The following is a 27650-nucleotide window of genomic DNA, read 5'->3' on the forward strand; positions in this document are numbered from 1 at the left end:
AGAGCACATGCCTGGGTTGCAGGTTCAGTCCCCAGTTGGGGCACACACATAAGGCAGCCAATCGATGTTTCTCACTTTCTCCTTCTCCCTCTTTCCCCCCCTCTCTAAAATAAAAAATAAAAAGGAAAAAGAAAGGGGACTGGTGGGAGTAGACTCCACCAGCTTTTGGCCAGCTCTGAAAACAGCGTCCACCCACGTGAGGGGTTCAGGAAGAGCTGGCGGTGGAACGAACAAGCCGTAGGTGGGCTCGTTAGATCTTGTTACTCCTGTTCTGCAGATGATCAGAGACACTTTGTGTTTTTGTGAAAGGGTTGCACAGCCAGAAAGTGGTAGAGCCAAGACTAACACTCGAGTCTCCAGGGTGCTGGCCCGGGCCCCTCTCCTTGAAGCACATGGCTGCTCTCTTAGGCGTTGCCCCCGTCTGGCCCCCAGCTCAGAGCCAGCCTCCCGTTCTCCTGTCTGACTCCTGGGAAGGAGAGAGGGTGCTGTGCAGGGGGTTCTCCGTTCAGCTTTTCCCTTTGCAGGCTGGGTGCTCTGGGCAGTAACTTTACCTCTTGAGACTCCGTCATCTCCTCTGTCAAATGGGAACGATTCAGCCTTTATGTAATGGTATGTGACGCAGCCAGCTACAGCATAAGCTTTGTGGGGTCAGGGACCTTTGCTGGCCTTGACCACTGCTCTCTGTCCAGCAGCAGTGCCCCCAACAGTGCCTGGTTACCAGGAGTAAACAATTTTTGTGGACTGTAGGAAGCGGCATCCCACACTTCAGGCTGTTGGCCCCAAATTTGACCACGAGATGGCAGCAAGAGAAAGCGAGTTGCAGTAACAAGACCTTTGTGGTTCTGAGGGCTCCCGGATTGCTGGCCTCTCTGTGTTAGGAGATGGAGGCTTCCTCTGCTTTCTGAGCTTCCCTGGCCTGTGGCCCATGTGGAGACTAATTACTGATCGTCTCTGAAGTGCCTGGTGCTGCTCCATGTGAAGGGACAGCATCTCCCATGGGTGCCTTGTGGCCTTGGTCTAGGGGAGCCGTGTCAGCTGGCCCAAGGAAGAGCCTGGGGTCTTGTGTCTTAAATGCCCCCCATTGGTGCAGTGGGGGTGGATATGAGCGGTCAAGGGTGGGTGTGGGTTAGCGCTGGGGTAAGAAATATCTAAAGGTATCGTCATGTATTGATGTCAACTGGCCATCTCAACACTCATCTCCGCATTTCGAGACAGGCGTGATTTTGGCTGGCAGCTCCTTCAGGTTTCAGCCCAAGTATTTCCTCCTCGGCAACGACTCCCCCTCCTTGACCAATCCCTGCTTTCCATCACACTTCTTCAAAGCACTTACCAGACTGGAGGTGATGTTATGTCTTTGTTTTGTAAGACATAAGTTGTGTTTGTGTGCCTGTGTTTCTCTGCTGGCTCTGATATTCCTGGCAGGGTCGGTCGTGATCCTCCTGGTACTGGCCAGGCATCCACGTTAGCGCTCGGACAAGGACGGATGGAGGTGGACCCAGCTGTCCGCACTGTGTAGCTATCACTCCCCCTGCTCACGACATCCTGAACTTTCTCTGAGATGCATGGGTCACACAGACGCTAGGGGTTTGTCTGGGGTTCTGCCCCCGCTGGGTCTGCAAGCTCAGGGCAGGAAGGGACAGGCCTGTCTCCTCTGGAGTCCTGTCCCAGGTTCCTTTCTGAGAGTCCCTGGTACCTGAGGTGAATGAAAGAGATTTGGGGACTGAATGGGACACAGAGATGTCAAGGCACAGACCATGAAAATCACAGTGCGACCAGCCTACCCGTTTCTTTCTCTCCAGGGCTGTTTCCCCACCCATGGCAGAGTGTCAGGGACCAGAGGAGCACCTACCCACCTACCCTCGCAGGGACCTGACCTCTGAACAAGCCTGCTCTCGCCCTGTGGCTTTCTGCACAGGGTCACAGTCGTGTGGCATACCAGTCTCACGAGGGAGGGATGGCTAGTCCCTTTTCTATCTGCATGGCCCACAGAGGCGCAGTGAGATTAAGTCGTGCCCCGGGTCTTGCAGTTTAAAGGAGGGGGAGGCAGCCCTTGAACCCAGGAATCCACCGCCTCTGAAGGCGGATTCGGCCTGAGATGAAAGAGATAAACAGAGGAATTCTGACTTCAGCACTGTCTCTTTTCTTGATTCACTTGACTGTGTCTCTTAACCCTGCTCAATCCTGTGATCTGCCATTTCGACCTGCAAAGATGTCTCCAATCATCTGTCTCGCAGGCATTTTCATCAGGCTCCTGGCATTCCCTGTAATTGGCAGGTAGTTATATGGTGCTTGAAATAGCCTTCTTTGGCTGACGCTCTCTCGGTCTCTGTGCTCTGCGCCCTGTGCGAGCACCTCACCAGCGCCAGCTCTCAGCCATCCTCAGCACTCGGCTCTGCTCTAAGAAGGCCAGGCTCTGCCCGGCCTTTCCTGTTCCCTGCTGGCCCCCACCTTCCTTCCCTCCAGAAGCTTGGCCACAGGTGAAATGCCCAGCCCCCTCCCCCACACCATGGGTTTGAAGCTAATGGCATCTCCTCTGCTGGTCCTGGAGCTGGGCCAGGCCCCCGCACTGCTCTCAGCAGCCTCCCTGCCCAGCCCTCACTGCAGCAGACGGAGGAAATAAATTAAAATGAGGCAAGCAGAGAGGGAATCTAATGAGCAGGAGAAAGACTGGAATCTGAGACTGAGGCTGGAGCTAAACGGGGCTGTGGGACCTGGGAGCAGCAAAGCAAAGAGAAACGGAGTCCAGAGGCCCTGGGCTGGCCAGGTGCATGTGGGAAATCTAGATTTTCTCTAGAAAGGCTGTAGTCTCTGGGTTCTGTTGGAGAACATGGAGTAAGGACTCTGAGCCCAGGGTGGGGGTGTAGTTTCCCAAACCCTTCATAGCCATCCCTCCCTCTTGCCCAGGATGCCCCCCTGGAAGACTCTCTGGATCCATTTGTTCTCCTTCCCACTGGAAGACTGTAGTGGATGTCATGGAGTGCTCTGCCCCTCCTGCCTGCCCTTCTCCTGTGCTCCATGCCCCATAAGTCAGAGTTCAGGACGGCCACAGGGCGATGGTCAGTCATTTGCACAGTCACTGTACCACAGGGCAGGAGCCCATTCTCTGCTCCTGCCTTAGACTTTCTATTCCGTCTCTGTGGCGGAATCAGTCAGCTGAGTCAGGACCCTCCCTACCCTTCTCCCTCCAGCTTGAGGCCTCAGCAAGCAGCGGGGAAATGAGGAAGGCAGAGAGGGGCTGCTGGTCGGTGGTTGTCCACCGGCACCATGGCCTCCTCTTCTTGGGTCACTGAACTGCATCACAGAATCCTTTCCCCGTGGAATTCTGGGCTTCGGAACATTTCCAGAGTGCTGGGTAGGGGAAAGGGACTTGGGGTCTGATCGAGGAGAAGTGTGACCACAACCCTGTAGCACCATGCACAGGTGTTGTTTAGGCAACACGATAGGTCTGCAATCTTGATCACATGGCTCCAGTGCCCACACACTTCACCACGAGATGGCACAGGCTTGTTGGGTTGCAGGCCGGGGCCTTAGAGTCAGAGAATGGTTATGGGGGGAAAGGAGTCTGTTCCCTGCAGGATCTTCATTGGGGTAACCCTGTGTGTGTGTGCGTGTGTGCGTGTGCGTGTGTGTGTGTGTGTGTATAGTGTGGTCCAGAGCAGCAGGAGGGAGGAGAAGGGGAAGTGGTGGTTGGAGATCCAGCCACATGGGCCTCGGCCAAGCTGGGAGCGAAGGAGTTGCACTCTCCCTCACGGGGACAACTGCGCGCCAGAGGAAGAGGGGAGCTCCTTCACAGAGTGTTGGCCTAGGGGTCAGTGGGACAGCCAGGTGGCGTTGCCTCGGAACCAGTTAGATAGTTGACGTGCCTGTTCAGGAGAGAGGGCTGGGCTCACGGGTAGGTTTGAGAACCATCTGCTGAGGACGTGGCGGATGTCTCGGGAGGAAGCGCAGGGGATCGGGGGTGTCAGAGAACGAAGGCAGCTGAGGGTGGAGGAGTCAGGAAACTGCACTAAGAGGCCTGACTGAGGTCCCAGGGGTCTAAGTGACCCCGGAGGGGGGCGAGTGCCCCACAAAGGAGCGCACAGTGGGCTGGCTGCACACCCCAGCGTGGGCGGGCATTGTGATTGTGTCTCCAGCGTAGTGGGTCCTGAACTCCAGACACACACCCAGGTGCGATTGGGTGCCCCTTTACTTGTCCAGGAGCATGCCTGTGCTCACCCCAGTCCTGCTCCTCCTGTTGTCTTCTGTATCTCAGTTCCTCGGGCCCAAACCCTGGAGCTGGTGGCCTGGTCTCTTCTCATCCACATCTTGCATCCAATCCATCACCAAATATTATGAGCTCAGTGTTTACAGATCCAGATATATCCAGAATCTGGCCACTTCTCACCACCCCCACGGCCACCAGCCAGGGCCAAGCACATTCATCTGCCACTGGGCTACATGGCAGACAGATGGTTGCTGCAAAAAGGGTGAATAAAACACGTGGCTCCTCTGTCCCCATCTCATTTAGGGGATGCCCACAGCACTGAGGGGGCGGCCAGTGGCTAGTGGGTGCACTGGGGAGAGCCAGTCTCCTTGTGACCTTGCTGCTGAGAAATTTCTTCTATGCCTCAGTGTTTGCCCAGTTCACTCTATGTACCAAGGCCTTCCTGAAAAACAATTTAACGAACCCAAATACAGGTCATCTGAACAAAAGGAGGTTTATTACTTTTAGCCAAGAAGATGGTTATTTCAGCAAGAAACTGATAAATGTCAGGGGGGACAGGTCCCAGCTTTCTCTGTCTTCTGTGGACAGTTGGGGGGCCCCTTGCTGCATCTTAATTCATCAAAGGCTGTCCTTCAGCCCCCAGGTGCCACCAACCAAGGGCACTTCTCTCAGAGGCTGCTGCCCAGTGGTCCATAACTGGGTGACTTGAACAGTGTCTTTGATTTGGGTTAGTTTGCTTTCTTAGGTTCTTTTAAAAAAATCCTTTGTGCAAAAAAGATAGACATGTTCTTAACATGAGAGCTTCTGAGTTCACAGTTGTTTGGATAATAAGGGGAGTCTAGGATAGAGTGTCATGAGTTGACTATTTCTTCCTACTTCTAGCTGGGATCAGCATTCGCCCCTTGAGGGAACCTGCCTTTGGGAAAATACCTTGTCAAGGACCTTGGAGCTAAAGGTGAGATATTGGCTGGAGCTCAAGCAAAGAGACAGAAAAATGCTTTATCAGGACTGGCTCTGGGCCACCTCTCTGAGCTCACCTCTACCACGCTCACTACTCCTCATTCCGCTCCAGTCGCAGGCCACACACGCTCACCGCAGGGCCTTAGCGCCTGCTGTTTGCCTCGTCTGGAAGGCTCTTCAGTGTGATGTCCCCTCCCTTCCTCCCTTCCCTCCTGCAGGTTTTGGCCTAAATGTCACCTGATCGGGAGATCTTCCCTAACTTGCCTCGAGAAAATAGCACAGCCCTGCCACGTAGGAGGTTTTGGTGGGCTAGACAGCGATTGTTTGTTGGACAAATGAAGAAAAGCTTATGCTCCTTGGCATGGGAAAAGGTGAAGAGTCTGATTTTGCTCTAGAAAGGGAGAGGGGAGAGAAGCGTGAGGGGAGGCAGAGAGAGGAGTGGGGGGGACAAGTGGGGTGATGCAGTGAGGGTGGGGATGATGGGCATACACTTGGAGGGAGGTGACATATGTGCCCTTTAATCTGAAGGTGTTTTATTATGTCCATTTAACCACTCCTCCATCTCCTCTGTCTAAAATTTCAGTAGAGCCTACTGTATGCACGGATGCTCTATACAAAGTGTGTGTGGGTTTGGGTGTGAGAGGGTCTGCCTGTTTGAGTGTGTGTGTGTTTGTGCGAATTAGGAAGAGGCTGAGTTTTGTGTTGGGTTCAGAAGCAGGGGCCTGGGGTTGGCAGGCATTGTGGAGTTTCCTTGGGGGTTCCAGCCACACCCATAAAGGCTCATGGGACCAGGAGGACCTAGGTGACCCCCTGGCTGTAGGGTGGCCTGTGTACAGTGAGCAGAGGGAAAGGTCAGAGCCCCCTGATGGAGCCCAAGGGCGCAGGAGGAGTGGTCGGGGTCTTCATGTCCGCATCCGGCTCTCCTGCTGGTTGTCCATTCGCAGCCAAATGTTTCCTCCTATTTGGGCCTTCGTTTTCTTATACACAAAACCAAGGTTTTGGACCGCGTAGAATTTTTGAGCTTCTTGCAGCTCTAACACTCTATCTTTAGATGGAGTTTTTAGAACATTTGTTTTTATTAATTTTTCTGAGCCTCCCTTTGCTGGAGAACTGGGAGATGATGCCTCCTCTGAGAGCTGTCACAGAGTCCGGTGGAAACCATGTCTGGAAATGGATGTCGCAGTCTGCACAGCACTCTGAAAAAGTTAGTTCTTATCGCCACTATTGTTATGACAACATCAGTTTAGGGGCCAGTGCGTTAGGAAAAGACTGTATTCGAAATTATTTCCAAACAGAAACTGACGGCATTTGAGTCACACCGTCTGTTTTCTAAAAGGCAGAGACAGGTGCATGGAGTCCACTCAAAATGCTTTGAAAGCCCCCTTGAAAGTTGGCACCATTATATTCCCAGGGTGGGAGGGACTGGATGGTGTGGGGAAGCGTGTGGCTGATAGGCAATTAATAATTCAAACAGGCACAGGGCACCCGGCCCCCTGGTAGCTCATCAATAAAATATCGGGTTCAGCTGCTCGGAGCTCACAGCTGGTCTGGGGGCAACATGCTCGCTCAGAAATGCCATTTGGCCCGGGAGCCAGAGTGTCAGAAAACCCTGTGGCTCTGGAACAGAAAGGCCAGGGAAGGAAATGAGTTTCTCAAGACCAATGAAACCATCCTTGTTTTAAAAAAAATTAAACATTTTTATTAGTATATTTATTTTATATATAAAAGAAATACAAAAAAAGAAACACAAAGAAAATGCTTTTATGGCAAATCGGACTTGTCGGCGCCCTCGGCTTGGGCTCCGGGCTCCGACCCGCCGGGCGTCAGCAAAGTCCGCCGGTTGTAGTGGCCCTTGATGATGCCCGTGCCGTTGTTCTCGTTGAGGAGCTGCTTCTGCCTTTGCCTGTTGAGGGACTGGACGAGGCCCAGGACCACGGCGGCCAGGGAGTACTGCCCCGGCAGCCTCCTCGGGGGCAAGATGAACGGGTTGGGTTGGACTCTGCCCAGGAGAAAGTACGTTTTGATTTTCCCCTCCTGCTCGCTGATGCCCTTCACGTAGATCTCCCCTCGGTAGTCAAAGGCGAAGCCCTGGTCCTTCAGGATGAGATAGGTCTCCTCTGGGACTTGGATCCGGCCGCTGACGCCTGTGCTGTCCATTCGACTGGCCAGGTTCACGGTTTTGCCCCAGATGTCGTACTGCGGCTTCTTAGCGCCGATGACGCCGGCCACCACTGAACCGTGGCTGATGCCTGGGAGGGAACCAAAGAAGCAGGAGATGAGGGCAGGGGGACACCCCCAGGGTGGCTGCATCTGGCCTGGGGCAGTGATCACGAAGGGTGTGATTTCTGGGCAGAAACCCCAGGATCCTGAGCCTGCCTCCGTCACTTGTTAGATATGTGACCCCGGTCACCTATGTCACTGTATATACACATGCATATATAAGGTGCAATCAGCTGTGAAATTGGAGAGACAGACCTTGCAGAATGCACGGATGTCACTGGTGTGCAGAGCACTTTTATAGCCATTGTCCACTTGCTTGTCACATGAGTGTGATGAGGCGAGCGGGGGAAGCTGGTAATAGTGCCCAGTTTACATTGAGGAAACCAATGTAAACGTGTGTCGGTGATTCACCCAGACACACAGAGCAGGTCACGGCAGCACCACAGCACCAACCGAGATGCCCGATCCAGTTGTGGGAAAGTGATTTTGTAACCCCCAAACGATGTCCGCGGTGTGACAGATCCCACCAAGGGGTGGCCCTGACCCCAGCAATGTGTCCTGGATTTATGAAGAACGTCCTGTTGTTCGGGGCTCTGCTTTGTATCCCTGCTTCCACTCTGTCAGTGATTTCAGAGAGGACATACAAAGCCAATGGCGGGTATAGGAACGGGTCTGGAATACCCCACCCATAGATCAAAACTTAAAATACTTCTTTTAGTCCAATGAACAAAGGTGCATGGCGTTCCTTAGATCTGACAAATCAGATATTGGTATTTTTTTATCTTTTTTTCTTGAAAGTTGATAAGGGAGAACCAAATACAGTAACATGGCCACCAGCCAGAGGACACCTAACATGAGGACGCAGCAATGATTGCGCTAGATTGCACCCTGGCAGCCAGAAGGTCACCAGTCTCAGGAAATCCGGGGGCTTCTGCTGGGGCTGCTTCCTGGCTGCGTGATGTTGAGTTGGGTCCTCCCCTTCTATGGGCCCGAGTCTGCGCCTTTGTAAAATGAGAATGTGGACTAGAACAGGGGCTTCCTAGCGCCTTAGGGGGCTCTCGAGGCTCAGCAGAGATGCCGAAGAAATTGGCACGTTCTACAGGTTATGCAGGATGGTCATTCACATTGCTGTGACTATTGCTGTGTTGCCCCTTTGCACACGGGTGTCTCTAAATGCAAAGGGAGGCCAAGCTGCCTGGCCCCGAGAAAGTGCCGCAGGCTCTCTGCCCGTCCCTATCCGACTGCCAGCTCGGGGGACACGGGAGTCAGGACGAAATGACTGGTGAGTCAGCCACCTCTCTCAGCAGGGCCTGGTGTGGGTGAGTGCTGGACACAGAGGTGGGAAGAGAGGTCACTGTGGTCAAGTGTTTGCTTTGTATTTCTGCACACAGGCCAGTGCCCTGCCCTGGCCTTCAGTGTGAGGTAGCCGGAGAGGCCCGAGCTGACCCTGTCCCTGTCCTTGGCAAGGTCACACTCGGCCTGCCGAATTCTGCAGGAGAAAGCTTCCTTGGCTCAATGCCCAGGGCTAGGGGGCCCGGCGGCACAAGGCTGGGCAGCCCCCAGGGGTCCCCGCCTGCTTCCCCTCCCGCTGCCACTCACCGATCCGGAGTTCGAAGTTGTTGAACGAGTGCCTGTTGATCTCCTGTATGCTTTCGGTCAGGGCCAGGGAGAAGTCGGCCAGCGCGCACAGGTGTCCCCACTTGTCTTCGCATTGCTGCGGCAGAAGTGAGAGAGGGACTGGTTCCCCACGGCACACGGTGACATTTTGGTACAGGGCTGCTCTGTGTCCTAAGCCCACCTACACATCCCTTAGAAGGAAATAGCCAGGTGTGTGACTCCCTGGACATTCGAGCCATCAGTGTGCAGAAACACGGGATGACAGGAGGTTGGCTTAAGAGAGTAAAACACGCGTGGATCATCATGATCCTTTCCCACACCTACCCCTGTCTATCCAGGCAATGGATCCTGAATTCCTGACCTTTCTCACTGGTATGTGTGTATGTGGGTGTACACATGCTCCTGTATTTGTAGCATGTGTAGGCATGTTTATGTGCATACACGTGCTCCCGTTTGCACCCACAGTGTTGATATGTGTACACATGCTCCCGCACACATACGTAGTATGTACTCACACCCCATCTACATGTGTGGCATGCACACATGCTCCTATGTACATGTGTATGGTGTGCATACATGCACTCACACACACGTGCATGTAGTATTAGTATATGTGCACATGATCTATGTACAGGCATGTAGTGTTTCCAATCTAGGAACCATGTATTTTCCTTTGAAGCGCTTTGCTCAGCAAGCTCCTTTTTGGGAGGGAAGGGCAGAGTAGCCTCTGCGAACCTCAGTTTTCTCATCTATAAAATGGGGATGAGCACACTCCCCCTGCCTACAGGGAGTGGATGGGATCGTGTGCGAAAGACTGCCCTCATCGGGCGGGGGTTGGCAAACAGGTACAGTGAAGGACCAGTGAGCACGTATTTTAGACTTTGTGGGCCGAATTTTGGGCATGTTGTTCAACACTGCCTTTGTAATGTGGCTTGAAAGGAGCTGCAGACAAAGCACCCACAGCACATGTGGCTGTGTTCTAATAAAATTCACGAAGCCAGGCAGCTGGCTGCTTTCGCCTGCAGACTGCCCCATGGGGACCCCTGCCATAGGGGCCATGCATAGGCACTCAGCTCTTAGCGTGGGTTTCTCGCCAGACAGTTACTCTTACAATGTCTCCAGGCTTTTAGTTGTAAAGAAAGTAAGAGGAGAGACGAGAAGAAGGAATGAGGACTCCTCCTCCCCAGGGACTTGGACTCATGTCCATGCAACACTGATCGGGGACCTGCACAGGGGCAAGGCTCTACGTGGGGAGCGAGGCATCATCTCGGGTGGGTCATCCGCTAACCCCGAAGGTGGACGCTGTCCTTCCCACTTAACATTCGTGCCTGGTGCGCAGGCAGCTCCCAAAAGAGCAGGAGCTGCTATAATAATAATTATTATTACCTATTAATTTTGGAGGAGAAAACAAAAGCAAGGTAAGAAAACAGGTCAGGGTCAGGGGTTTAGTGACACCCACAAGTGAATCATAATGGGGTGCTTCTTGGCCCTGCTTCTGCTCATCAAGTGGAAGCGAGGTTCGGAATGGGGCCGAGAGGCCTCTCCATCGTAAAAAGCGCCGGCTCCTCCAATAGCCTCCCCCTCCCCCAGGGGCAGTGCACTCCACACGACTAGACTGTCCAGTTCTTCAGATTTTCTCTCTAACCATCCCCAAGCCTCCCGGTGATGGTGGCCTTACTGCCTTCAGCAATGTGACAACGGTGAGGCCCCTGCCGTAGGTTGTGTCCAAAGAGTTCCTTTACCTGTTTTTCAGGTGACAGACCTGAGACCGCCATGTAGGTGCTGCCAATGGTCTTGATCTTTTCGATGTCCTGAAACCGGTCTTCACCCAGCAGCTGAAACAGAGCAGGCCGTGGTGTTAGTCCTGGTGTGAGTTCTCCCCACGGCCAGGGGCTCCAGGAAGAGCCCTGGGCTCACATTGAAGATGGCCTCTGGCTGGTTCAACATCCTTGAGGTGGTTGTGTTTCTCTCCGAGAACCATGTGTTCAGAGAGTCAACATATGTTTTCTGAGCACCTGCTAAGTGCCAGACGCCAGGATGGGTGTGACCAGATACTCTTTAAGGGAAGCTCTATTGCCATGAGTCTTCAAAATAAACAAGCTACCTTATTCATTTAAAGACAAAATCACAAGTGTTGTGCAATCCATCAACACATCTTTTTTGGCTTTATTTTTAACATGTGTTTGGAATCCCTCCCTACCAGCATCCTGGTCTAAGCCACTCTTAGCATATACCTTGTTACTGTACCAGCTGCTGCCCTCACCCCACACGCCCAGCACGGCAGCTAGAGAGATCCCAGTCAAGTATAAGTCAGGCCATGTCCCTGCTCTGTGCAAACCCTCCTGTGGCTTCCCATTCCACTCAGGGTCAAAGCCAGAGTCTCCCCTGTGGCTGGGCCTTCCATGCCCTGTTGCCTCTGCTCACTCTGCTCCAGCCACACTGACCTCCTTGCTGAACCTAGCTCTCCAGGCCTGCCTCTGCCTCAGGACCTTTGCACCTGCTGCTCCCCTTTTGGGATAGACTTCCCTCAGAGGAGGACTGCACATCCCTCACCTCCCCCAGGTCTTTCCTCAACTGTCACCCCAGTGGGGTCTCACTGACCACTTCATCCAAAACCGAACATAACACTCCATCCCTGGGACCACCTACATTGTAAGATAAGGAAGGCAAGAATAAACTAGCAAAGGAGAAGGGTGGAGAATTGCCAGCGAAGTGGAAATGAACACATGAGTTGGCAGAAGCTGAGGGAGGAAGAAAATGGCATCCCAAGAGGGAGGTGCAGTCACCTGGGTCAGACGCCGCCGAGGGGCTCAGGATCCACCTTGGCTCCTTCCCTGGAGGTCTTGTCATGTCTCATGCCTTTCCACTCAATCTCTTCTCTGAAGTCTCCCAGGTGTGTGTGCCCTCCTCGACCTTCAGACTCATTGACACAATTGCTAGGCCACACCCCCACCACAGGTGTACCAGGCATCTCTAATTGGCCGTTCCCCAAACTATGCCCTCAGCCTTGTTTACCTACCTGCTGTCTCCATTAATGGTGTCTCCATTTTTCCAGTTCTGGATGAAACCTCACGCCCCACACCTACTCTGCCTGAAGCTCCCCAGGTCCACTTTCAGAGGTAGCCAGATGCGGCCTGTCCCACTGTCTCCACTGCATAGGTCACACATCCACGAACCTGCCCTGAGTGCAGGAGCCACCTTCAAAACTCAGACCTCCTGCCCCCAAGTCCAAATTCTGGCCTTTTGTTTCCTGTTGTCGGCAGCTAGTTAGATGTGACATCTGGTTCTCTAACTCTGCCTCTCTTTAAGATTGTAATATTCTTGGGGGCGCATGCCACCCTGGGGGTGGGCAGACAGACAGAGAGGATGCAGCAGGTTGTCTCCAACCTTTTTGGTGCCCGGGACCAGTTTTGTGGAAGAAGGTCGGGGTGGGCGTGGCGGTGGAGCCCTGGCCTGCAGCCCCGGGGGTGGGGACCCTAGCTATAGACCATTTTGCTGCAGGAATCCTCTCCAAGTTAAGCAAGTGCTAAGAAACTTGGAAGAGTCCAGCTCCAGAGAAATTGTTCTGGGAAACATGGAAAACACAAGCAGGCGCTTTTGTGATTTGCCTTGTTGGGTGGGCGTGTGTGGAAGTGTGCGTCTGTGTGTGCGAGAGTGCAGCCTGGCCCACAGCTGAGGCGGCCTTTGTCGTTAGTCATGTTTCCGGAGCTGCAGAAAAGCTGCTGTTCTGTGCTGTGCCCTGGCTGAGGGTCTGCAGGGTGCAGCCAGGGCAGGAAGAGGCTGGGGCAGCCTGCCTGTCCCTGGCCTGCGATCATGCCTGACAGGTGCCCTCGGACCCCTCCGAGCAGGTTTCTGAGCAGCGCTCTGGCTGCTAATATTTCAGCTCAGAGATCCGGGCTCGCCTTCACCTGCCCACCTCCTTCCCTCTGCGTCCTCACAACTGCCTTTCCCCAGCTCCTGTGGGGAGGGGTCTCTTTGCTCTGCTCTTCCTGTCAGAACATCTTGGCTGAGGGCCCACTGCAGGCCCAGGCAAAGCGGCCTTCTCTTCTGAAATTGATTAGGAGGCAGCAAGAGTCTTTATTATTTCATTTAATATCCATGCAACAAACTTACATACTACACAGCTAAAAGCGTCTGTGGGCATAATGCATTCCCCACCCACCTTTCTATTCGTTCGCTAGTCTGCAGGGAGCAGGGCGGTGTGAGAGGACTCTTCAGCCGTCACAGGGGCAGGGCCTGTGGGGTGAGCGACTCGGCATTATTGCAAACCCAGCCTTATTGCAAGTCCAGCCTTGGAGTGTGTGCTCCGTGGAATGTCCTGCTTTCCTCTGAGCCGAACAATTCTGCATGCTCGCTCTCAGGTCCTCCAGTAACTGTGTCAGCAAGAAGAGCAGCGTTGCTATTCGTGAGCACCAGGGCGTCTGGCTGGAGCTTGGCCAGGGTAGAACCCAGGGGGCCGCTCTTGACCCAAAGAATCAAGGCATGTCTGGCTTACCCAAGGAGAGCTGACTGCTTGGGGTTGGCAAGCCAGGGAACGTTTCTCCTTACTGATGCCACTCTCCTCCCTCTTCCTCCTCCTCTGTCCTTTCTCCTCTACTTCCTCCCCTGTTCCTCCCCTGTTCCTCTGCCCCTCTTCCAAAGCACCTGTTCTGAAGACAACAGCCTCCTGGACCAATTCCCTCTCAGCCTGACCAACTTCCCTTCGCAAACACCAATGTCTACCACTAGGGGCGCTGTCCTTTGTCTCGGTTTTTGGGAGACTCCAGGGTGTTTACAATTTGGGGCACTGAGATGCGCCTGTACTTCAGATTTATTTATAACCATTTAAAAACATGCGAGCAAGCACTTTCAGGAGATGGGGTGCTATAGAATTTAAAATAAATAAGAGCCTACTATTTCAACCTTCAGTCAGATTATTTTTGATGGAGCTATTTTGTTTTTTAATTTGAGAGTATGTTTTGGACTGTGCTGGTGCATCACCACCTCACGATTTGCCAGCCGCCTTCTCTCTCCCGTCATGTGATTAATTAATAAAGCATCTGTTACAAGCCTGTCTTATGTTCCAGGCACAGTGCCAGCCCTGGGTGTGTCTCAGGGTCCATAAGAATCTGGTTTCTGTCTTTGTGAGCTTATGGCCTGGCGTGGAGGAAGGTACTGTGGCCATGGGATTGCTCTCCACTCCCCACTCGTAGGCAGACGACTCTGAGTCGCCCCGTTTCTCTCTGGTGTGTGAGCCACGGAAGGCAGGAAGTGATTGTGTTGTCCCTTACCTTGGCCCCCTGCCCCCTCTCCCAAGGACAACTGGAAGGGCCGTCGTCGAGTGTGTGACCACAAAACCAGAACCATGAAACACCACTTCAGCGAGAAGCAGCGCAACGCGATGATCAACAGCCCAGTGGCGGGGCGGGCTGGGTGCTGTCTTGGCCGTCCCATCTTAGTGGCGTGTGACTCTGGACACTCTCAGTGCTTCTGAGCCTCAGTTTTTCTCGTTTATAGAGTGAAGGCTAATCATTCCTGTCCTGTGGGTTTGGGGTGAGGGATAAATAATGGGCACATGTGGAATCTTGAAAATGGCAACATGTGGTCAATGCCTGTAGGGGTTATATTTTGGGTCTCTGCCCCAGACCTAAGTGGTTAGTGGGGGCACAAGATCTGTACAATGGAAGGCTTCAGGCTCTATGGCGGGAGGTTTTATGGAGTATTAGTTTTTCATTGAAAAAGGAGTGACAATATTGACCTGGCTAGAAGGGAGATTAGAAGAGGTGTCACATGTGGAGATAGTGTTTGGATGGACAGTTAAATGACTTTTAGGGTCTCCGGTGCGGTGGAGTCTAGGAGAAAGGGTGGTATGGTGAGGATGGCATGATCTCTGCGCGGAAAGAGCTGCATGTGGAATAGCTGGGTGGGCCCGATGGCGTGTAAGTAGCTAGGCGGTGCTGGACGGCGGGCTGGTGGCAGGCAGTGACAGGTAAGTGTGGAGAAGTAATAAAGTGCAACATGAGACCCCCCCATGTTTTGTGTTCTTTAGGTCCATGCAGAAGAAGACAGTACTGTCTAGAGCATGTTTATCCTTGTATTTAGGTCTCTGACCAAATGCTAATTGAGAGCTTTATCTTTGGCACTTCAAGCAGATGGAGAATTGTCCCCATCAGTGCCCAGTCTCTGTGATGCTATTGCCTGAGTAGCCGTGGCCCCCAATCAAGTCTTGGTCTTGCCATTTGCTAGTCATGTGACATTGAGTTAAGTTACTAGCCTCTGAGTCTTCTGTTCTTGATCCCCTCAAGGGAGAAATAATAGCATTGACCTCATGAGGTAATTGTGATAATTAGATTAGATACCCCACGTTGCATTTATAATGCAGTCTGGAATTCTGTAAGTGTGAAAAGTGGTCACTGCTACAATGAATAATATAATGCTGTGACAACAACAATGGCCATTTGTGACTGCCAGTTTCCGCAGCTTCGGCTCACCTCATCGAAGTCGGCAATGATCTCATTCAGCAGGCGCAGGCATTCCACTCCTTGGTTATTCATTTCAGTCTGAGAGTAGAAGTCCGCAAACCCCGGGATGGAGGCGAACATCACGCCAACGGCATCGTAGGACTGAGAATACAGCTCCTGGACAGAGAGGCACACACAGGGAGTCAGGAACAGCCATCAGAGGGGAGGTTCTGCACGAAGGCTCGCTGTGCAGACAGGCACCTGCAGCCCAGCACAGGTGCCCACGGACAGGGCAGAGAGCGAGAAGCTGCGACCCTGTCACGTCAACGCTGTGATCAGTGTCATCACCCTGCAGGCTGGGACTGTGAAAGTTCATGATCTCAGCCTCAGCTGGGCTCAGAGTCCTGACCACCCCTCCTTTCGTCCTCAGCTGCCTTTCCTATTGTCCTTAACGGCCAAACCCTCACCGTGCTCCTGAACATCACCTTCACGTGATTCCTCTCAGTAGGTGATCTAGTCTCTTACTTCACTGAGACAGCCGAGGCTCTTGGCGTTCCAACACTCAGACATTTGTCTACATTCATACTTATTTTTATCCCTTCTGCTTCAACTCCAGACAATGTACTTTTCCTTCTGCTGAAGGTCAACACTTGTGCCTGACCTCTTGACCCCTTGTAATTTTTTCCCCAGTGATTTTCCCTCCCTCTTTCCCTCTCTCCCTCCCTTCTCTCTCTCTCTCTTTCTTTCTTTCTTCTCCTCTCCTCCTCCTCCGAAATCCCCCCACCTCCTCTAAGTATCTCCTAGAGGAAAAAGAACAGTGTGCCCTGGATCCTGAAGATACCTGTGACTACCAAGCAGTCTCTCTCCATCTTTGTCCAAATTTCCCAAACTGGTTCCTCCACAGCCTGGCTCCATTCTGTCAATGCTTAGTCACACGTCAGGTGGAGGCAAAATGACTCTGGGAAAGGTCAGACTCCCAGCCAAAGTGGAAAAGTCACTATACAAGGATCAGTTCACACCTCCCCAGACCCCCGTGCAGACTGGCTGGTGTAGGGATCTCTCCCAAGATCCTGGGTCTCGAGAGACTTTCTGTGCTTTGGTGACATTATATTTGTTTTCCTTGTGTCTGGCCCCTTCCATGATTGTTTCTTTTATGCTTATCTTCCACCTTAAACATCAGTGATCGCTGTGGCTCTGTCCTTGGCTCACTACACGGTTCAATGTTACGTGCTTCCCTGGGCCACCTTGCTTGCTCCCAGCCTGTCACCAACACTCATGTGTGATAGTCTCTGAATCCTCGTCTTGGTCAGTTCTCCTTGGGCTTCAGACTCTGCGTCTCGTGCCCGTTGCCCTCACACTCCCCCAGTTTTTCAGTGCTGCACCTGAACCATCTTCTCTCCACCTAAACCAGCTCCTGCTCCTCCATTCCCCAACTCGGTGTGTGGCACCCGTGTTGCCAAATCGTTAACATTAGAGACGCTCTGGGTCATTCTTTATTCCTTCTTGCCCATCATATCCAGATTCAGGAAATTGCCAATACTACTGGGGTTCTTTTTGTTTCCTAAATATTTTTCTAACCTTTTCACCATTGCTTTTTATCAGGCCTTCCCATTTTCCTCCTTCACCAGTAATTGGTTCCCTGGCTCCAGTCTCGTCCTACTGAAAGGCATGTTCCACATGGCAGTGCAAGTGGGCTTTGAAAGGTACAAGATTGACTACACTTCTCCAGTCTTAATACCCCCCAGTAGCGAAAGCAACTTGAATGGATGCATTCACTTGCTTTTGTCCAAAAAACCACAGGCAGGTGGTGACTGGCTGGACTGGGTTTGGCTGTAGGTGAAGTGCACACATTGCAGCCAAGGCGCAGTTATGCGGTGTGGCCATTCACCTTGGCCTTGAATAAGGGGGTGATACCACCGGAGGAACTTGACTCTGCTTTATGGGTCAGAGAATCCCCATAAGCCAGCTCACAGAACTGCATCCTCCAAATGGCTATGATTTAGCAAAAGAGAAAAAAGAAAAAAGAAAGAAAAAATCTTTGTTTATTAACTTTTGTATTCATTTTCTCAGACTTCTGTAACAAAGTGCCACACACTGGGTGGTTTAAACATCACAAATTTACTTTCCCATAATTCTGGAGACTGGAGGTCCAAGATCAAGGTGTTGGCAGAGTTGGCTCTTTCTGAGGCTCTCTTCTCGGCTAGCAGACGGCCTTCTTTTCCTTGTGTCTTCACATGGTTTTCTTCTCTGCGTGCATCTGCACCCGAATTTCCTCTTCTGGTAGGCACACCAGCCATATTGGATTAGGACCTACCCAGTGGTCTAATTTTAACTCAGTTTTCTCGTTAAGGATACTGTCTGCAAATACAGTTGCATTCTACGGTACTGGGGTAAGAACTCTGAAATAAGAACTGGGTGCCAAAGGGCATTCGGGTTCAATGATGTAGCCCAGGCGGGTCAGCCCCCACCTGGGGGCTGGGAGAAGCAAGCAGGGAGAAGTGTGCGAGGGGTTTGGAGGCGCACGCCCAAGAGCTCCAGCCACCTGCCTGCACCATCCGAGATAGCCCGTCCTCCAGCTGGCTCTAACCAAGCGCTTGAGTGTGCCATCTGTTTCTTGCTATTTGGGGCTCAAAGAAGATAAAAATACTGTGAACTGGGGAGGGGCCACCGAATATAGAAAAGCTATTATTGTCTTATTGTCATCCTTTCCTGGTTGGGTGTACAGGCTTGGGCTTTGTAGAGGATTTGGAGCATATGAGCTCACCCACCCCTCCTTGCGCAGGGAACTCTGTCTGGCCCTTCCCCTGCCCAGGCCTGTCCGATTCCAAGTCCTGTGTTTCTTATATGAAAACAAACCTTCTCTGCAGGGAGAAACAGGGTCTGAGACCTGTTGACCTTATTAGGATCCTTTCATGACCTTCAGGTCTCCGCTCAAATGTCACCTCTTAGGAGAGAGCTCCCCCCTCCTCCATGTAAATGCCACCCCTTTTCACAGACTGTAGGCCCTTATTGGCTGCTTCTGCTCTTATAGAACTTATCACTACTGGGCATTACACTGTATTTTTATTCACCATAGTGTCTGCCTTCCCATGAAAACTCAGGCTTCCTATTAGCAAGGATTCTGTCTTTGTGGTTCACTGTTGGGATTCCAGTGATCTTGGCCTGCCCATCGAAGCACCAGTCATGACATGAAGCACCTTCTGTGCCCAGCTGTCATCTCTCTTCCCCCATTGGATACCAGTTGGGTGCTGGGAAGTCTTTGTCAGTGTGATCCACCAGGAGTATCCTGGGACTTCGCATGGTTCTACTATGACGTCTGCTACATCACATATACCTCATAAATATTTGTTGAATGTTTGTTGTTACACAGATCCCTAAAAAATTTAGTCTACTTTTGGTCAGACAAAAGTTGTCCTTTGGGGGCCAAAGGCTAAAGGTTGCACTCGGCCAGGCATCAGCCCAGCAGCCAGCCATGCACAACCAAACTTCCCTTCAGGGCCGACTCCACATCACCACATTGGGACCTGCCTGTGGACAGGGCACTGGGGTCTCTTCCTGATCACTTCTGCAGCTGTGTCCCCATCCCCCCCTAGCTTTTTCACTGTGTTATGGCCACACAGTGCTGCCAGCTCACACCAAGCGTCCTCTGTCCTCTGCTTCAGCACACCTGTCCCCTCTTCTGGGAGTGCCTCTTGTCTTGTGTGTCCAGTTCATAGTATGTGGTAGGTGTGCATCGGTATTACACCGAGGGTTGTTGGACAAATGGTCATCTCCCTTGTTCTGTGGAGGGGTTGATCTGTGGCCTCTGAGATTCTCTGTCTCATCGTGAAATGGAGCAGAACACCAGCCTCTCTAGATCACTAGCAGAATGAAATAAGCGACTGTGTGCCAGGTGCCTGGCCCAGAGGGGCATTTGCCGAAATGGAATTGCCTTCTCCTTCCTCAGGGTGGCGGTTCCCTGCCACCAAAGTCAACTGTCCAACTTTAGTGGACAGTTTCCATGGTTTCCATTGGCTGGAGGGTCTCAGAACATCATCGGGCTGATTTCCAACATGCTTCTATCTATGGCTCACTTCTTACCAGGCACATTGGGTCCACGGACCCACCAGGTACTTTCAGCAACTCATCAGCTGTCCACAGCTGTTCCCAATGGCATGGGGGGGGGCCACTGAACAAATACTACAGACTACCGAGGGGCAGTGGGCCATCTCTTTTAACAGTTAACCTTGTCACGTGACAAAGCAACTCCGAAGACTGAGTGACTGACGCTGCTTCAGCCCCTGTCCTCCAACCCTTGGACCCTCATGCTGTTCCGCACTTGGGGCTCCCCACCATGGGATTTCCCGGGGAGTCATTCTGTGCCTCCACTAGCAACTCTGGGCAGACGGCGGAACCTCTCTGGCTCTAACTGACTCCATTTGTGAAGTGCGGAGGGATGTTACGTTAGTACATTGGTCAGAACCCCTGTCCCTCCCATGTCTGATTGTGAAGCTGTCCGGGCATGCGACCGTCTTCTTATCTGCTGCAGTGTCCAGGGCAACGCCTGAGACACAGTGGATGCCAGATCACTTGAGTCTCTTTGAGATGTTCACTGCTAAGTAAGGATCAGAGAACAAGGAAATAATGCTGGTAGCTGGATGGACTTCCCCAAGTGACCCTTCAGGCATAACATAAGAAAAGTAGTTTTAAGTAAAAGGAGCATTTTTGAGTACCTACTACATGGTAGGCAATGTGCTAAGAAGATAGACATATATGCATATATACATATGTAACACACATGTATCTATACCTACACATACGTATTTTATTAGAACATTTAAATTATTTTTAAAAACTGTGATAAAGCACATATAACATAATTTACCATATGCCATCTTAAGTGTACAGTTCAGTGGTACTAAGTACATCCACATTGTTGACACCCATCATGAGCAGTTATCCCCAGAACTCTCCATCTCCGAAATCCTGAACCCGTCCGTATTGACATGAACTCTCCTGCCCTCTTTACCCCGGCCCCTGGCGGCCACCATTCTACCTTCTGTCTCCATGAATCTGACTCCTCTAGATACATACCCGTGTGAATGGGGTCATATGGCATTTGTCCTTTGGTACATGGCTTATTTCACTCAGTATGATGTCTTCATGATTCATCCATGTTGTAGCGTGTGTCAAAATTTCCTTCCTTTTTAAGGAAGGAAATGTTACATTGTTTGTATGTACATATTTTGTTTGTATATTCATTAGTCTATGGACACTGGTTTGCTTCCATCTTTCAGCTGTTATGAATAGTTCTATGAGTCTGGGTATCCTAGTATCTCTTCAAAACTCTGCTTTAAATTCTTTTAAGTTATATATAATTTTTTAAAATCATATGTACGTATAACCTAAAAATATGTGCACACACATATATAAAACTTTGCAAATCCAATTTGGTCTTGCAATGGACATCTTATGTCCATCTTGCAGATGTGGGTTCCAAGGCTGGGGAGGCTGTGTTAGCTTCACAGTGCTGGGCAGTCTGGTGGCCTGGCACCGAGTGGTCAGCATGACCTCTGTGGTCATGTGCTCACAGGAAGACAGAGGAGTTCTCCCAGGGCTTGGGATCAATGTGGCCAGCTCAGCGCACCCACTGCCCTCCCTGTCTTTTCACTGACCAGACAAGCTGGGCTCACCTCATTGTCTCGGTCCTTCTCCAGGAAATGGCGGGCCACGTGGCTGGGTAAGATATTCCGGAGCATGTTCTCATTGTGCTCCCTCAGCTCCTTCATCTCGTTGATTTCCTCTTTGGCCTGAACTCGCCAAAGGAAGTCCAGGCGGGCTGTGTACTCCAGCTGCAGTTCAGGTGCGAGAAAGGGGAGAAACAGGTAGACAGACTGTCGGGATACAGGCTTCAGGCACCTGTGTGGCAGGTGGGGAACGCTTCCCGGGAACACTTCACAAACAAAACAGCCTCATCTGAGCATTTCTGGGGGGCATTCTGCCTGACGGGGGGAGAGCAGAGGATGATCAGACTTCGCAGAGCTTTGTCCCCCCCTTCCTCGCATTATGGCACCTATAATTTATAATAGTTTGTGCGATTATTAGATAATGGTCACGTCTTCTACTAGTTTGCAGGGACTGTGAGGTCAGGGGTCCTTTCTCCAGCTCCACATTATATCCTTAACACGTGGCCGCATGCTTGGCACAGGGCAGGTGTTCAATCAACATTTATTGCCTCAACAAAGAAGTTATACTAATCCAGCCAGCTAATGCTTAGATGGCGCTTATTATTATTCCAGACATTGTTCTAAGTAATACACGTATTTTCACTCCTTTCATTCATATAAAAACCCTAATAGGAATTATTATGCTCAATCTTTATTTTACAGATGAGAAAATGAAAGCCAAACTGGTTAAGTAAGTTGGCCAAAGTCACATACTAGTTAGTGGGGAAGTCAGGATTTGGGTGTAACTCTAAAGTCCAGCTCTAGGTGTGAACTCTTAATCCCTGGGTGGAAGTGAAGTGAAAGAATGAGCTAAAAATGGAATGATTGTGGATTTAGCTGTGAGACAAATAGGGCTTAGCTCCCTGGTCCCACTTCAAACGTTATAACTTGGGCTAGTGACTTCATGTCACTAGCTCACCTCCAAAGTTGGAATGAACACCACTGAGCATGTAAGATGGGAATAGGAATTACAAAGGATGTTGTAGATAAAGCACATGGCTCATAGTAGGTCCTTGTGCACATTCGTCCCCTCTTGTCCTAGCTTCTCTTTGCATTGGCAAATGGACAACTCCCTTTCTGAAGAATGTCACATATTCACCACAGCTTTGAGGATGTCACTAACTGTTGAAATGAACAATATGCCCCGCTGTTAATACATGGTTGAATGCCCCGAGTTCAAGGGCTTAAAAAAGCCAGCTCATTTCTTTTCTTTGTCTTGCTTGAAAGTCTCAGTGGATGGCAAAAACGTGAAAAAGACGGGGGCAGAAGGTTACCTATTCATGAGAATTTCTAATAGCAAAAGCTGGGAACAACCCAAGTGTTCATTTTGTTGGGTGAATGAACTATTGTGTGCAGTTATAAAAAGAAGAGAAGAATATTTCCCTGTACTTTGAGGGACTATCTCCAAGGTACACAAAAGCATGTATAGTGTGCCACCATTGATCTAAGGAAGGGAGGTTGCTACATTGCTCTCCGTCTCTGCCTCTCTCTCTCTCTCCATACATGTATGTATGTGTATGTATGTATATATATATATATATATATATATATGTAATTGTATTCATTGGAAGATTGAACTATAAAAAAACAAAAGTAGAAAACCATTCAAAATCATTACCAATGAGATAAAGATGGGAGGGAATAAGGTGGAGGAAAAGGGATAGAATTCAGACTTTTAAAATTATATGTTGGTTTACACACTTGACTCTTGAAGTGTGGAAATATTGCACTTAATTATAAACCTAAATAGATTTGCAGAACTCTGTAAAGACAAACACAAGTAAGCAAATGGACCTGTGTGGATGGCCACATGGTGAGGAACTATTCCGGATTCCTTCTGGCCCAGTGATTTGATGACACATTCATAGAGGGAAATACTCTGAGGAGGAAAAGCGCTCACAGGGAATCTTAGGTCTGTTTCCAGCAGCCCTACTGCAGGTGGTGGTGTCTGCATTGTTATTCTTAGACTGCTGTGTGTGAATAGAGGATAAAGCCAATGCTCATCCGTGTTGGTGTCACTGAGAACTGGAACCTGGGGGAGGGACAAAGGAGACGCAGATGTGAGCCTGATGAGGCTGAGTCAAAGGCACGTGGCCCTGACTAGGACAGGAAGCGTCCCTGTGAACTCAGGACCTGTGTGTAGACTTCCCAGCTCTGCCCACTGAAGTCGAGGCTGAGAAAGAGTGAAAACCTCACAGCAGTGAGCACTCCCTGTGTCCAGAGTGGGGTTTTGAAATTCCAGTTCCTGCCAAAATCACCTGGTGTTCTTTGCAGAGACGACAACAAATGTAGGGAAGAATATGCGCAAGCCTGGAACATCTTTTCCCACCGGAAAGCAAGGAGATTACCAAAGTTTGCCGGGGTTATGTTGAAAGACCCAGAAGCTAGTGGCCCAAGTTCTCACCCATGGGGCTGGCTCTCGACTCAGAGCATCTGACTCCACACTGTGACTCTTAACCCCTACGCTCTATATGTGACTTCAGTCAGCTGTTGTCCAGCTCTTGCTAAATGACTATTGTCCTTTCCACTTTATAAGTAAAAATAATGACAGTTCTGGGGGCTTGATTCTCTCGAGGTCCTCCCTTCTTCCAGGTGTATTGCTGGGACTCAACCTTAAGCACATATGGTTCCAAGACTTGGGTCTGCCTTTCCAAGCCACACAGTCCTGGTGCCTGTGTTTATCCAACCCAGGAGTCAGTAACTGGAGGCATGACCTCAGTAATCTCTGTCTCCAGGTGTGGCTTCCTCTGCCGTAAATGGAGATGCCAAGGCAAAGCCCAAACCTCAGGGCCTGGAGCACATGAGGCCTGAGCTGGGAGGCCTGTGACTGTCTGTGTTCCTGCCCAATGTCCAAAACATTTGCCTGCCTGGAGGGGCAGGAAGTGTTGGGCCTGTTGCTTCCACATATGTGTGAGATGAAATTCCCCGACTAGGCAGTTATTACATAACCACCTCTGTTGCTCTGGAGATGTATCATTATGATGCTCCCACCGTGAGGCTGCTGTGTGCCAGGCACCAACGGGCATTATTAATGAACACTGAGGGCCTCTGAGTCACCAAGGGGAACCGGTGGATCCACGGGGCTCACCCAGGAATGGACAGGCTTGATCCGGATGACCAGGGCCCTGACAGATGCTGAGACTAGGTGGCACCTGAATTGCTATGATTCTGCAGAAAGCCTCTTCAAACAGAGAGGCAGTGAGTGGCATGTGGTGGGAAGAGAATGGACCTGTTTCTGTCTGGCTTGCCTTGTTGTTGGCTTTGTGACCGCAAGGGACTTGAGTCTCTGCTCCTACCTTGGGACCACATGGATAATAATAATACTTTCCCTGTTTGTTCCTGGGGCTTGTTTTCATATACTCTATGTTCAAGGCACTGGGATACATTGTTACAATTACAGTCTCACTTAATACTATAACAAACCCATGGGAACTATTCTTATCATACCCATTTATAGGTAAGAAAGCAGACTTAGAATTCAGTAAGTTACTGAAAGTCACGTATCTACTAACTGGCAGTCGGGGTTCGAATATTATCCACCTACTCCAAGCCTGTACGTGTAACTGCTGCAGTTTTGGGTTGTGATCTTGAGTAAAATACCAGGTGTCACGTAGGCACTCAGACCCTCACTGCCCTGCTCTGCTCTTACTTTGTACGTACTCTTTACGTGGTCAGGTTACCTGCTTTCCCAGGACCAGTGGAGAATGGAGTAAATGAAACCGAAATGTAGGGAAGTACTGAGGAGAGGGGGCTGACAGGCTGTGCAGTTACTCCATAAGGTGGCAGAGGGGACGGGAACATCCTTCTTCCTGTGGAATGAGAACCCTCACTTGGAACTTGCTCTGTCTCAGCTTCCCCTGAGGATTTCTTACTTGTCAGTTCAAAACCTGGCTGATGGATCGTGCACACGCACAGCCCTCAAACGGCGTGTCCTTGTTGGCATGTCAGCCTCAGGAGTTGTCCCCTGTCACCAGAAGCCATCAAGACGTGGAAGACATGACCCCAGCTCTCCCACTGAGCCCGAAAGACCTAAATATAGGGAGGCTGGAAGTAGCTAGGCTTTGGCATTTGGCTTATCATTTCACCACGAATTCGGTGAACACTGAAGAACAAGTTGATGCCACACTGCAGGAAGGAGAGGCCTGGCCATGGTGTGGCTGTTCCTTGTTGGGAAACAGGTTCAGTGAGCAAAATGCTGTTTTCTCCAGTTAAGGGAGGGGACACAGTGGGCTTGGGACACAGGGCTGGGTGTGGGCTCTAGTTCTCTCACCAGCTGAGTAGCCTTACTTTCTTACTTTCTGTAAAACAGCAGGGATTGTAACTACATCCTGAGTTGTGGTAGTTTGGTTAAACGAGATAACAGAGGTCAAGTGTGAGGCACTTTGTAGGGACTTGATATATATGAACTCCTTCCCTCTTGTCTTTGCTTGCCAAGTTTTACATTACTCCCTTTCGCCCTTGACTGCATTTTACCATCTGCCTTTGTTATAAGTAACTCTATATATGCATCTCTAGGTTCTTGGGGTTTGGGACTCTTTCATCCCTGGTTTCCTAGGGTTTGTTACCTCCCTGTTTCCATGGTGATTCCTCAGCAATCTATTTCTATTTCTGCTCTAGCTGACAGTCTTCCTGTTTTGTTTTTCTCTTTTTCTGGCTACTTTTTTTTTGAAGTGTGCACAGACTAAAGAAAGAAGGACAGGGATCCTGAACAGAGTGGTGAAGCTGGCAGGGTCCAGCTCTACCAAGGAGAGAAAGCTCTCTGTGTGATGCACATTATGGCATTTGTGGTCTCAATTCACATGGGGAAACCCTACTGGGGACAGCAGGCAGCACCTCCTGGGGGAAGCCTGGTGTGAGGCTCCCATGCAGAGGGCAACACATTCCCCCATGGTGTCATTTGGAGTCTGCTCTCCTCCAGGAGGCTGGAACACTTGGGACCAGGGATGGGGTTTTGTCCAGTGCTATTCCCAGTGCCCACCCTGATCCTAGCAGCATAGTAGTACAGGGGTAGGTGCTTTATCTACATAGGACACATCTGTAATGAAGTGCTTCCTAGATTTATAGAAGGCAGAGAGCAAAATGTATGCAAAAATGAAAAAATGACTCTAAAACAGCCCTCCTTAGATGCTCCTGTCTTATTCTAGAAGTGAGGAAATTTAGGTCCAGAGAGATAAGTTACTTGCTCAAGGCTACAAGCTGCTGAGAGGCAGAGGTGGAACTAGAATCCTGGCTCACCAGATCCAGGCATCTGAATGTTTATACATGCAACTTCAACAATAATCATTTTATCCAGGCCTTAGGGTTGGGAGAGATCCTAGTTTCCCTTGAGCAGAAATTGAAAGCTCTTTTTTTTTTTTGATAATGATGTCTTTGAAAGACATATCCCTAAGGGTAGTTAAAACCACATTGTTTACCAAATCATCTTCTCCAGCTTAGTTTTTTATTAAGGTGTCTACACTGGGAATCGATCAAGTAAGAAGCACAACTTGCTACAAGCAGCTAATAGTCATTTGCTGCAAAGAAGAGCCAGTTTTATGGCAATGGAAAATGCCAGGTAACCAAAGGCAGTTAAAGTGAACAGTTAGATTACCTGCTGTCCATGGTAGAACACAGCAAGGAGGAACATGGCCATCAGCAGCAGCGATGCCTCTTTGGTCCCCAGGAAGTCTCTGTGGGAAGAAGAAATGCAAATGGCAACCACAGAGGGACGTAAGGACACTCGTTAGGAAACAGGTTCAGAAAAGAGTGAGATAAAAAGAAAGAAGCGGTTGTTTTCTGAGCACCCAGTAGGTGATAGGGGTGGCTCTGGGGGTTTTCACTTAGTAGGCTTATTTGGAAATCAGTTGACCCTCAACGGCACGAGGTCACTTAGGTCATCCCTGGAGGAAGACTTTAGAGTCTAGCACTTAGTGCACTCACATTGATAATGATGTCTTCTCTCAAAGATGCAGAGAACAGACTGGCGGTTGCCAAGGGGAAGCGGGTTGGGGGGTGGATGATCAGGTGAAGGGATTGAGAAGTGCAGGTGGTAGTTAAAGGACAGTCATAGGGATGTGGGGTGCATCGTAGGAAATATAGTCAATATGCTCTAATAACTGTGTACAGTGCCAGGTGGGTGCTGGGAATATTGGGCAGGCACCTTGTAAAGTATGTGATTGTCTAACCACTGTGCTGCACATGTGAAGCTCATACAGAATAATATTTAAAAAATCTCTTGCCCTGGCTGGTGTGGCTCAGTGGATTGAGTGCCAGCCTGTGAACTAAAAGAGTCACCGGTTTGAGTCCCATGCCTGGGTTGCAGGCCAGGTCCCCAGTAGGGTGCACTCCAGAGGCAACCACACACTGATGTTTCTTTTCCCCTCCATTCCCCCTTTTACAAATAAATAAATAAAATCTTTTTAAAAATGTTCTATTTGCAGGATACTTTTTCTAGATTTCAAAGGACTCTTATACTTTCTTGTCACAAAAATCTGTGTGAAGACAGGGATCTCTCATTTTTTCTTA

The 27650-nt window shown here is 50.4% G+C and overlaps 1 protein-coding gene across 3 annotated transcripts in view; it reads right to left on the reverse strand.

The window, feature by feature from the left end:
* Window positions 1-6913: 6913 nt before the first annotated feature.
* ADCY8 (adenylate cyclase 8) overlaps window positions 6914-27650 on the reverse strand; it is a 157120-nt gene continuing 136383 nt past the window's right edge. For all 3 annotated transcript variants that reach the window (XM_037048562.1, XM_037048561.1, XM_037048560.1), the window contains 6 exons: window positions 26737-26815; window positions 21114-21272; window positions 15472-15618; window positions 10744-10836; window positions 8984-9098; window positions 6914-7413 (listed from right to left, as the gene is read on the reverse strand). In XM_037048562.1, coding sequence (XP_036904457.1) covers window positions 6926-7413; window positions 8984-9098; window positions 10744-10836; window positions 15472-15618; window positions 21114-21272; window positions 26737-26815 — 1081 coding nt within the window. In that variant the 3' untranslated portion in view covers window positions 6914-6925. The remainder of the gene's footprint in view (window positions 7414-8983; window positions 9099-10743; window positions 10837-15471; window positions 15619-21113; window positions 21273-26736; window positions 26816-27650) is intronic.

This window comes from Sturnira hondurensis, unplaced genomic scaffold, assembly GCF_014824575.4.
Source record: "Sturnira hondurensis isolate 20B ecotype Veracruz unplaced genomic scaffold, ASM1482457v3 Scaffold0006413, whole genome shotgun sequence".
Taxonomy (NCBI): Eukaryota; Metazoa; Chordata; class Mammalia; order Chiroptera; family Phyllostomidae; genus Sturnira; species Sturnira hondurensis.